The following is a 12,481-nucleotide window of genomic DNA, read 5'->3' on the forward strand; positions in this document are numbered from 1 at the left end:
AATTGCAAAGGGAGTTTCCCTTGGAAGGCGTCATCATTTGTCCACGTGCCAGGTATGTATTTTCCCTCATCACACGGGATGATCATCCGATGACGTCATACGTGGGATCGGTTTCCCACCGGACAACTTTGAAATGTGCGGCCCAAATGCAGCATTCCCGCCCTGACCACAGGGTTACTGGGTGATGGTTGTGTAAATACGGATGAACCCACTGACAGGTGCATTAGTGCAGCCACATAACAAATCTCACTTTCGGAAGCCACAAGGCAGGTGTGAATGTTACAGCCCCTCCAGGGGTCACGCCCTGGACCTGACACACACCCGAGCATGTAACCTTCTGGAAGGCATGCTGTGTGTCGGAGTGCAGTGGTGTGGAGCAGTAAGGTACAACAAAATCAGGAATGCAGGGTCGCACGTGGGCAGCCTGATGAAGGCTCCGAGGGATGGCACGACATGGGATACCCTAGCCATCCTCAAAGCCGAATCCTCCCCAGTGCGGGGGACAAACGGTGTCCACCTCTGCAGGTGCATGACCTTAAGGGCACCCCGAAATACTCGCACGACGGAATTAACTAAAGATCACTAAAGAACAAGCCCAGAGTAGTTAAGGCAGAACTATTTTTTATTTTTTAATGCCTCCCAAAGGGAATCTGCACATGCGTGTTCACGTTTCTAGGCAAATCTGTGATCGACGATACACGTGTGTTTGCCCTTCGAATGGCCAGACACACCATTCCGGAGAGGCCCCCCTTGCTAACAGAGCCCACCGGCTACAATGAAGGCAACACCTCTGGATTTTCTTTCACAGAAAGAGTAAAATTTCATTCAACTGTCGCAGGTTCTGACACTAACACAATGCGATTTAAATAGGAAAGCGTTTCAATCATTGGAGTAAAACACTCTTTAAAAAAATAATACTTCAAAAAGTAAAGCAAAATCTTTTACCAAAATAATTCTTTCACTTTTCAAACTGTCCTCTCCAGAAGCCAATTTTATAAACAAGTAAAGGAATCATCTTCTGCCCACTTAAAAGAATGTCACTCGAATTCTTATTTATCCACCTGCCCTTAATTTCAGTGGGAAAAGCAAAGGAAAATAAGAAGTATTACCCATACACTCCGAAAGAGGGTCAGTCTGTGAGATACACAGAATAAGGCTCTTTGGATAGTTTAACATCTTTATCTTTTTAATGCATTAATGACAGCTCTAATAGAAAGACTATAGCTAAAAAGCTTGTAACAGTAACCCAATCAGAGTAAAGTAATAAATAAGCGTATCTACAAAGGACATAGCTTCTTGAAACGATTTTTGCAAAACCACCTGGTTTGAGAGCTCCCCACAGAAGTCGACATCATTACCGTTTGGTGTGAGCTCCATGCGAATCCGCGTTTAGAGCACCAGCTCTCTGGAGAGGGGCTGGAGAGTGTCGGGCGGATTCGAAATACTGCCCTACGAGTGTTTACTATAATCTGAACTTAAGGCATTGCAGAGCCGGACAAAGCACATTCTAAATAAAACGTCTGCCCCAGATGCATTAAGGCATAAATACTCCAGCCTTGGGCCACAACAATGGGAGGGGAGATGTACCAACTACGTAGGTCATCTTTAACCAGAGGAATTAATGAACTTAGGGCCTAACCATCAGACCCGTCGGCAGATGCCACAGGGGACCCCCAGGCCGAGCCAGCACAGTGAGGGTGGAGACCCTGCAGAGGCAGGTCTCGGGACCCTAGGCCCCCACCCATGTGTGGAACAGGGGGCACCCACCTCCACAGGTGGAAATGTGCCCCTACTCTACCAACGTCCTGCGTGTCTGGTGTCCCTCAGCTGAACTGTCGTCGGCGGGGACCCCCAGGCAGCCACCTCTGCTTCGGTTTCAGTGGCCCACCATGATGCACAGGACCAGTAAGGAACCCCGAGAGCAGACAGGTCAGGGCAGCGGGGCGACCGCCTTTAGGCCACGACCGAGGGGTACCTTCCCGCTCTGAATGCACCCAATTCTCGCCTATAAAGTCCACCCTTCATATTTCACTTAGAAAGGTCAAGCCCCCAGGGCATGGGGACAGAAAAGCCCCAAATTTCTCTGCTCTTTAGCAAATGACTGCATGTCAGGCTCTGGAGCTCCTGCTCCGTGGCTCCCAAACCTATCCTTTAATGGGGGGTGCTTGGTCTTCACATGATGTCAGGAGGCTGCTTGCAACATTTTACGCTGAGGCAGAATGAACATCCTGGTTTTCAAAAGGTGGCAGTGGCTCTCTCCAAAAGGTGAAATTACTGAAAGTATCTGAGCAGGGGAAGTCCGAAGAATGGCTTCTTTTTAGCAATGGGAAAACGTGGTCCACCACTTCGCAGAGTCTCACATACCTGGAAGGAGAACGGACAACGTCATGACCTCAGAGTGACACCCGGGCAAGCGCAATGCCCACCAGGGACCCTGCTGTGCCTGGGACCTGGGACAGATCCACTGGCTTCACACAGTGGCGCTGGTTCTAGAACAATTCCTCACTTATTAGTGAGAAACCAACGAGTGTGCCAAGCAGGAGTCAGAGAAGCCCCACGGGTGAAGCGGGTGGAACCTGATTGGCACGAAGGACAGAAGAGGGACAAGTGGGAGCCGGGGGACAGGACGAAATCAGCGTGGCAATGACAGCTGCCCGCCTCGGAGCTCACGTCCGAGCCTGCGGGGAAGAACCACAGATAAAGTACGAGTCTGGAGCATCAGAGACTGCTCTGCTGTGCAAGGAAATGGCCCTGGGCCCGGGGTAAGGGGACGCAGACTTGACCTTCAGCTCTGCTGTTACCAGCTGAGTGACCTCGGGCAAATGGCTTCATCCCTTCTAAGCCACAATCTCTTCAACGGTAAAGGAAAAGAAAACTGCCCCCGTGTCCACGTGAGAGTGAAATAAAATAACATATGCGACAGTAAAATGAGCACATTTGGTGCTCGGTGAATGCACTCAGCGTACATTATTAACATCAGCCCTCGCTAACTATTAGCCGTAGGGGGAAAGCCTTCACCAGCGTGAGGGACAAGAGACGTGGGATCCACTCCCACCAGGTTCGCTGTGTCACCTCGAGCAAGTGTCTTGCCCTCTCTGGGCCTCGGCCGTCACCTTTACAGAAGATGGAGTTGGACTAGATCAGTGTTTCCCAACGATCCTGCAATATTCCCCCTTGGGATCCATCCTCCCTGCATCCCCAAGACATGTGTTAGTCTCTTTGGCCAACACTACAAAAAGAAAGCCGCTGTATTGAAAATGCATCTCCAGACCTCCGGGCGCCTCCAACCAGAAATTCTGACAAGCCCAGGCCTCTCCGCACGTCCCCAGGGTCCTCCCTGACGGTCACGGGGTCCCCTCTCCAGTTCCAATTTGCTAAAACCCAAGAAGCGCTTTCGAAACAAACTCCAGGAATTAGCATGTTCTGAGGCATCAAATAACTTATTAACTAAGGATGAGGGTGTGTATTTAATAAAGGACCCCAACGGGCTCATGAGGAACATCGTGCTTGCACAGAATGGGGAAAATCTCCCCTAACAAGCAAGAATTACGCTCTTCCTGGAAATTAAAACAAATTTTTAAAATACCTCCTGGCTTTATGACCTATTGGGAGTGCTGCAGCTGCGGCAGGCAGCCCATCCCCGCGGGGAGCAGCTCGCGCAGGCCCCAGATCCAAACTGTCGAGTGCTGTGCGTGCTGGACTGTGAGAGCAAACAGCTCCCCGGCCGCCGCAGGCCCCAGACCATCTGGTTTCTCAGACACAGCGTCCCAGGATCCCAAATGACCGCCCCACGTCCGGTGCCAGGGACAGTGTGCGCTCTCCAGGGGCAGGCGGGCCGGGTGTCCCGCCCGACGTGAGAGGATGATGTGCAAAGGTCCTCTGCACTGAGGTCCGCGCCAGGCCGAGGTGCGGGCACGGCGGCTCCTGAACCCCAGAGCCCGAGCCAGTGGGATGACCTCACAGGCCTCCGGGACAAACCCCCGTCGGGGCTGGGTCCCTCCTGCCGCGTCCCCTGTGACAGGCCTGCCACTGGGCTGCTGCCATTTCTCAGCAGGGTCTCCTCAGTTCAAGTTCCTTGTGACCCTGGAAAGACCCCTCCTAGACCTTCTCCAGACCAGGAGACCCCTTCACATAGCAGGGTGCTGTGCTGGGAGAGAGGGGACCCTGATGCTGTCGGGGCCACTCGCAGTCTACCGTGTGGGCCAGGAGAAGCTGTGGCCAGGACAAGGGAGGCATCGTCCGCGCTGCTGCTCTGCCAGTCGGGGGCCAGCCTGGCTCTGCCTCCTGTCCTGAAGCACGGAGGAGGCTCCCGGCTGCATCCCCCTCGCCCTCCCCGCCTATCTGGAGAACTGCTTAGGAAAAGGCATGAATGGGAGGCAAGGGCTGGGCTCCCCATAGCCTACAGCTGCCCCCATTTAGGCCACATTAAGCTTGACTGGGCCTAAGGACCATCTTGGGAAGTGAAAACGTGCTCTAGGGGGAACCTAAGTCTCTCATTTACCTAAAACCACAGGATGTGCCCAGAGGAAACCATTCCCTTCGAAGCCTCCAGAACCAAACCCCCAGTTCAACAACTCCCCATGAGGGGGTCACCTGGGGCCATGAGCTGTCTTCTAAGTCTGCACAGACGGTGCAGTAGGAGACACCCCTCTGCTGGGTGTCGCCCGGTGGGCAAAGCTCACCAATACATGGCCTGAGGAGGTGCTCTTGACTCTAAGAACCCAGAGAGAAACATACCGAAGGCAAGGGAGAGTCCACAGCCAGCCAGGATGCCTCATTACAAACAGGAGCCCAATTCAGCCCACTGCCCCGGGGAGACTCTGCTGGACCACAAGTATGAGAGGAATTCTGACAATTTCTGGTGAGAGCATTAGAGCAGGTCAGTGTGTGAAGACACACAGCTTCTCGTCGGTAAATACAGCCTCACAGGGTATTTCAACGTGGTTGCATTTCCAATTTGTACGCTAGGCTTTCAGTCCTAACCTGGCAAATCTAAACCAGTAGTTTTGAAATTCATTCAATTCCACTCAGGAGCAGAACCTCACCACTAACTTAAATTGTTGACCTGGAGGGGACCTAATTTAATACAGGTTGTCCAAAAATTAAGTTTCGGACCAAATGCCAAGAGTTAAAATGTACTACCTCTTTGTAGGAATTAAGGATTAAAACACAAGCAACAAAGGATAAAAAGGCGCACTGTAAACTGTAAAGCATCATTCCAAGACTGAGGCTGCAGCCACAATGTAATGACACAGCACTCCCGCAACACGCGCATGCTACTCACGAGGAGATGTTGGTCTTTGCGTGTTCCTGGACAAGTTCTCCTTTGGGATTGACAGTAAATATTCTGTTCAAAGACACTCCTACTTGCTTATATGAATACACATCCTGTATTTGGGAAAGTATAAATTAGGAAAAAAAAAAGAGTGCACTGTAAACACAAATAGGTGGTATTCCAGATTTGATGAAATATTATAAACTTTTCATTAACCAGAACTCTACTTCCAAATACTGCAGAGAAAAAGTATCTCTGGATGTGAAATTATTAAATCAGTTTTCCCCTTGGGGCCTCCATTCGTTCATCTGTTCAAGAGCTGAGCTAATGAGTAAACAACCTACCACATCCCCTGCAATTCTTACAGCCCTTAAGGCTATTCTCTGACCCATTTTCTCAGGCAGGGGTTTCAAAAGGGGAATTTTCTTACTGGGAAGTTAGTGCCCAACTATATTATCCAGAAGGCTAAACTCTCTGGCAAATTTGGGTAGAGCACATAAAATCTCAAAGCACTTCCTTTACCATATGCAACAGTGCTCTTAAAACTTGCAATCTCAAATTCACTATTGTGTTAAGGCTTGGCTTTGTGGCTCTATTCTGGGAGAAAGGGTCTAATCCTAATTCTATGTTCTTGTTCTACTAATTTGAGCAAGTGATTTGGAATTTGAAGTTTCTAGTCCCACATTCCAAAGCTTTAGACTAAAAGCCACTAGGCCATCTTTAAAGAAAGCTAGAGGGGATCCCTGGGTAGAGCTCAATGGTTTAGCGCCTGCCTTCGGCCCAGGACATGGTCCTGGAGTCCCACATCGGGCTCCCTGCATGGAGCCTGCTTCTCTCTCTGCCTGTGTCTCTGCCTCTCTCTCTGTGTCTGTCATGAATGAATAAATAAAATCATAAATAAATAAATCAAGCAAGCAAGCAAGCAAGAGGCCATGAAATTACTGAGAGTCTCCTTACAGCTATTTCTAGTGGGATGGGAATCCGGCTCCACATGGAGCCCAGACCCAGCTTTCAGATGACTCCTGGGAGAAAAGGCAGTAATCCCAAGAGCCCTCATATACCCGATCTACTACTTACAGCCGGTCGGTTTCCAAAAGCAGCATAAAAGGGTTCTGTATTTGGGAAAAACAGGTTTTTGATGTCTGTCAAACACTGGACTTTAAACTTCTCTGGCTTCTTCTCAATCACTTCTCTGTTAAAACAAATAAATAATGGATCAGCTTCATTAGCATCAAACTATTTTCAAGTTCACAGAGGCTGAATCCACACTTTCAAGTCTTCCCACAAAGAAAACGCTAAGGACAGGTGATTTTACAAAAGACCTCCACCAGTCATCCAAGGAACAAGGAATTCTGGATGTAGGAGAAGAGAAGCCCTCTCCAAACTCATTTTATGAGCCTAGCATAACCTCAAAAAGAAAACCGAAAGAAGAAAAGCTTGAGCAAAGTGTGGGCCAATCTCATTCCTGAATGTCAGGAGCCAACATCCTAGATAAATATGCGTATGCAAATTTATATGCAGCAAAGCACAAGCTTCACTCCAGGAATGCAAGAGTCATTCAATACTTTAAACCAATTAATGCAGTGTTAACACATTTACAAATTAAAGGAAGAGAAAATATACCATATCAATAGATACAGACAGGGCATTTGATACAATTCAATAGCTAATCAAGATGAAAAATCTTAAACCTGGAATAGCAGGGAATACTCCAAACCCATAGCAAATGCCCCGTTACAGTGAAACAACAGGTGGCTTTAACACTATGCCATAGGTCCTCCCTCGGACGGTGATGGAAGGAAAACAGTTGAGAATGAAGATTGGAAAGGAAGGAAAAGAAACTGTCGCTATCCACAAAAAACTACATTAAAAAAAAAAAAAGAAAATCTACAGATGAATTATCATCACTAGTAAGAGATCGATAAGACTGCTGGCTATAAAATCAGTGTACAGAAAAAAATAATGTACAAAAATCAATTGTACTTTCATGCATCAGAAGAAACAAACAGGCAGGAATATAATTATGTGAACAGAAATTTAAAATCTCAAATGTCCAGGAATAAACCTAATAGGCTTTCATGGATAAAATGATAAACTTCAGTGAAATAGATTAGGAAAGACCTAAATAAATGAAAAAATACACCATATAAGTGAATGGGAGGATTCAATATTACAAGGAGATACTGACTCTCCCTAAACTGTTCTCCAGGTTCACTGTAATTTCAATCAACCTCTGGACAGGGATTTTGTCCGTTTATTTTTATAAACCTCGATCGTCACAGTCACACACAAGAGCAAAAGCCAGAAACCAAACCACACATTTATGGACACTTGATTTACGAGCATGATGACGATTCAAAGCAGGAGGAAACAGGCAATCGTTTCAGTAAATGATGCTGGGACATCTGAACATCCCTAGTAGGAAAACCAAAAAAAGAAAAGAAAAGAAAAGAAAGAAAATGGGCCTCTCCTGCACTCAATATGCAAAAATCAATTCCTGGTGGACTACACCTCTAAACCTGAAGGGTAACACCTTCAGAACCTATCGTCATGCCCACAGTCAGGGAAGCCCTGTTTAATAGACAAGCAGCACAAACGACGGGCAAAATGATATGTTCAAGTACGTGAAACTAAGGATTTATGTTCATCACAAGCCATAAACCGGGGAAGGCTCTTTGCAGGACTCATAACAAAGGCTCCGTATATAGAATCTATAACACACACTTAACAAATCAAAAAGAAAATTGGGAAAACACTTGAACAGGCACTTCGCAGAGGATGAAGCCCAAATGGCCAATAAACGTACGGAGAGAGACATTTCACACCCATCAGACTAGCAAAAATGTAAATGGCTAAAAACGTGGTGGCAAGAAAGCAGAGCAAGTGGAGTGCTCATATTCACTGTTGGTGCATAAATTGGTTCAATTACTTTGGAAAACAGTTCAGAATGACCTCGTAATGCTGAATATGTGCAAACACCATGGCCAGCATTTCCAATCCTGATTGTTTACCTTGGAGCACCCAGCGCACACACATACGAGCAGCACTGCTTTTATTGGTAAAATACCGGAAATGAACCAAGTATCCCTCGGCAGTAGGATGGATAAACTGTGGTAATCCTACAACAGGATACCATAGGGAAGTAAGAGCAGCGAGTTACAGCTCTACTCAACGATCATGGGAGCGTAATGTTGAGTGAAAAAAAGCAAGCTCCAGAAGAACATATGACAGTTACACCAAGTTCACACATGTGCATAATTAGCCTAGGACCCCAAATATAGGTGATGAAACTGTTTAGAAAACTAGGGAATGATTCACACAAGATTCGGGGATAATGGCTGCCATCACTACTCAGCGGGGAGGGATGTGAGTGACTAGGACTTTACATGGAATGGTCTGTCCTTCGGCTGTAACCAGATGGGGGGCCCACTGGTGTTCACTATTTGGTTAACATTCATGCCTCGCATATATTTTAGAACTATTCTTCTCCACCTACTCAAAATGTAATTCAGATGATGCTGGTGAGGGTGAGGATGAGGATGATGGGGGTGGGGTGGGGGTAGAGTATCAACCTGAGTGTCATAAGACCCAAGGGCTAGTCCCGGCTCTGTACAGACTTCTGCGGACTCCAGAACCTTCCCTAAACTTAACACTAAAAGGGTTTTTACATTCTGTATCTTAGGACCCTATGGGTGACTATGTGATTATGAGTCTCAAACTTCAATCTGCTCAGGGGAAACCATCCAAATTCAGCTTCCTGCTTCAATTTCAATCTCTTTCTCTCATGCACATGGGCATGAGTGTGCAAGTGTGTGGCAGGTAGGAGGATGTCTGCATGCATACACACCAGATAAGTCATGCACAGTAAGAGGAGACCCCATGGCCCCACTGAAGGAGCAAGTAAGATACCCCGGGAGGAAGCAGTGAGGGCTGCTGACAAGTACTCAGGTGAGCAGTCCAGATTGCCCCTTGCGCAGCCTAGGTCTTCAGTGATCTGAATTTGCATATGGTCCCTGGTCACTCAACTCACCTTTGAGGTAATGTTACTCCAACAAACAACAAAGTGTCATTTATTTGAGTTTAGGGCGCCTCAGAAAACCCCAAAGGGAAAATGTGGTTGCTTGTGAAAGTTTCTTCTTTCCCAGAGGTAGAGGCCAGCCTCTGTTCTTGCCAAACTCTAGAATTTCACACGTGGCCAGTAACCCAGTCTTGGGATCTAGCAAAGGTGAATCGCTTGTCATTGGTGAGACGCCCCCTACCCTGCAGGACTCATAAGGAGACTGAGCCACACGTACCAGGAACGTGTGCCGCACCAGGAGACTGAGCCACACGTACCAGGAACGTGTGCCGTACTTAACAGAAGCTTTATGAAGATGATCCGAACAGCCCTGCCGCCACAACAAAATAGGGCAGGTAACAAAAACTCAATTTCTCAGAACATGAGAAACTCCTAACTCTGGGAAATGAACAAGGGGTGGTAGAAGGGGAGGTGGGCGGGGGTCGGGGGGACTGGGTGACAGGCACTGAGGGGGGCACTTGACGGGATGAGCACTGGGTGTTATATGTTGGCAAATTGAACTCTAATAAAAAAATAAATAAATAAAATAAACATTTTTAAAAACCACTCAATTTCTACTTTAAAAGAAGCTCCCGAACCAAAAGAAGAGGCGTGTGGCACAGATTCCCTCAACTTCTCAGACACATTTCCTAGGATCATAGCATTTCAGGGCTGAAAGGGGACCCCTGAGATCATCTAATGAAACCCTTCCATTTGGCAGCTGAGGACACAGACTTGGGAGAGGGAAGCCACCTGCTCGTCACACCACCAATCAGTCGCCGAGCAGCATCAGAGCTTGGGGCTCCCCGTCCCCACCTGCCAGCTGCACGCCCCTCACTATGCTTATTTTCTTTCTTTCCAGTTTGGACCTAGGCAGGATGCTCAAAAGCGCACCCAATGCAAGCACCCTGCTAGGGAAGGTCACTCTGGCTCATGGCAGACTTGCCCATCAATTCTAGAAAATCTGCGGGACAGCTGACACGCAGAACGGCTCCGGCTAGAATGCGGAGCTCGGAGGACCAGGCTGTCGGCTGTGGCTGGGAGGGTACATACATACATAGCTCCTGGGAGGGAACACACATTGTGAGGTTCCCTTGTTTGGTTTCATAAATCCTCACTGTCCAAATATCTATCACTTTTGATTTAAATAAGGTAAAAATGAAAAAGATCACCTTAAGCGTATCATTAGTGGTAGCGTTTCAAAGCAGTGATGTCAACGTTTTGCTTCCCCCTGCAAATCCTCAGTACCTAATACATGATAATGAGTAGCTTGCTCACTGTCGACATAGGTCAGGGACCCCATTTCATTAACATCTGGATCCTACTGAAGCCTACATTGTCAGGACAGCTCTCAAGACTTGAAATGCATTATGGCATCCAGAGGTTTTGCCTGAATTTCCTCCCCAGAATGTCTAAGTTTCAGTGAAACATCTTTGACTACAAGGAAAAAGTCACAAATCACACAAAACAAAGCAGCGATGGAAAAGGTACCCGCAGAGCTGGAGAGAAATACCCAAGAGGAACCAACATGGTGCTCTGGGCCTATCTGGATCTTTCCATTGTCTGCATGGTGAGCAGCAGCAAGCAGCTTCCTGCCAGAGCCCCTGGCTGGGTCTTGAAGACATAACTATGTGACCCTTAGAACCAGCCCTTGGCAGAGCCACGACAGCCCATGCTCTGAGAGCAGCCTGGGAAGCTGCCCTGGGCCTCGGGGTACAGGGAAGCCCAGTCCCTGCCTCTCCCACCCCAGGAGGCCAGACTTAGTTTGGGTTGACTTCCCTGAATGAGGCTGTGATGGTGAAGGGAGGAGGGTACTCAGACATTGGCTGGTGATGTAGAGGACCAGTAAAACAAACCCTGTGGGGGCGCCTGGGTGGTTCAGCAGGTTAGGCGTCTGCCTTCGACTCAGGTCAGGACCTCAGATCCTAGGATCGAGCCCCGTGTCAGGCTCCACGCTCAGCCGGGAGTCTGCTTCTCTGTCTGTCCTCCCCCACCCCTGCTCATGCTCCTTCTCTCCTGTTCTCTCTCTCTCTCAAATGAATAAATAAAATCTTTAAAACAAAACAAGTGTGTGACCAGAGCTCCCAGAAATAAGTCTTCTGGGAGACCAAGGGCCAGGCGGGTGGTGGGGGCTGGTCGAGGGGCCACTCTACCCAGCCCAGGCCCCCGATTAGACGGATTGCAAGTTGATTCAGGGAGGCCTTAAGACCTGGCCTGGCGACAGCGGCCGGGCAGCTGCCCACAAAGGGGAACAGCAGGTGCACAGGCTTGAAGTGGAGAAGATGGTTCTGGAAAACGAGGACAGCTCAGCATGACTGGGTTTTAAGGGGTGCAAAAGGGGGTGAGGGGGGTCAGGAAGGGTCAGGTGAATGGAGCCAGCAAATCTGGACTTGCCCCCAAACGTCGTGAGGAGCTACTGAAGGGGGTGGCCGGGGAGACAGAGCTAGACCTGCATGTCGGGGTGACTGTCAGGTGCCCTCCCGCGGAGCAGGGCCGTGGGGGCAGGAGACGTGGAGAGGCTCTCCCAGGGAAGGCCTACAGCGCGGCGCCCTACCTGTGCAAGGCCGAGAAGAGACTGCTGGGGCTGAGCAGCAGGGGCCCCTGGGGCAGCACCGTGCCCCGCTCGTTCACCCAGTGCAGGTAGCCCCTCGTCATGTCTGCCATCCCGATGGCCCGCGCGGAGCAGTAGAGGAACTTATAGCCGTTTCTGAAAGAGACAGAGCAGTGGCGTGTCACAACCCCCGACCTCGGTGTTCCACGCAGAACGGCACCCCAAGCTTCCTCCCCAGCAGAAGGCTCATTCTGGAAAACACTCTTTTGCACTGAGAGCCTGAGTGCGTTTCACTGTCCTATTACTAAGCACATGCACCTCCCTCACTTGGTTCCATCCTTGTGGGAACTTCGCTCCGTGGGTGTTTTCCCTCCTCTCTACTGCTCGAGAAACTGAGGCTCTGGGCCAACTGGCCAGCCTACCTGCACCCGGCCCCTGCACGGGGCCCCACTGCCACCGGCCGCCCACCCCCTTCCACGCACCATCAGTGCCCCCTCGGCTGGAGGATTCCCACAGGCAGGTTCTATATACTCCACCCTCTCTCATCTCCTCCGAAAACCACCACTGCCCCCAGGGCCAAAGCCCCCTTCTTAGGTTT

At 49.1% G+C, this 12,481-nt stretch overlaps 1 protein-coding gene across 14 annotated transcripts in view; it reads right to left on the minus strand.

Annotated features, from left to right (window-relative positions):
- Window positions 1-604: 604 nt before the first annotated feature.
- LPIN1 (lipin 1) overlaps window positions 605-12,481 on the minus strand; it is a 132,732-nt gene continuing 120,855 nt past the window's right edge. For all 14 annotated transcript variants that reach the window (XM_026009087.2, XM_026009088.2, XM_026009089.2 and 11 more), the window contains 4 exons: window positions 11,887-12,039; window positions 6,353-6,467; window positions 5,285-5,388; window positions 605-2,364 (listed from right to left, as the gene is read on the minus strand). In XM_026009087.2, coding sequence (XP_025864872.2) covers window positions 2,205-2,364; window positions 5,285-5,388; window positions 6,353-6,467; window positions 11,887-12,039 — 532 coding nt within the window. In that variant the 3' untranslated portion in view covers window positions 605-2,204. The remainder of the gene's footprint in view (window positions 2,365-5,284; window positions 5,389-6,352; window positions 6,468-11,886; window positions 12,040-12,481) is intronic.

Source organism: Vulpes vulpes, chromosome 8, assembly GCF_048418805.1.
Source record: "Vulpes vulpes isolate BD-2025 chromosome 8, VulVul3, whole genome shotgun sequence".
NCBI classification, from domain to species: Eukaryota; Metazoa; Chordata; class Mammalia; order Carnivora; family Canidae; genus Vulpes; species Vulpes vulpes.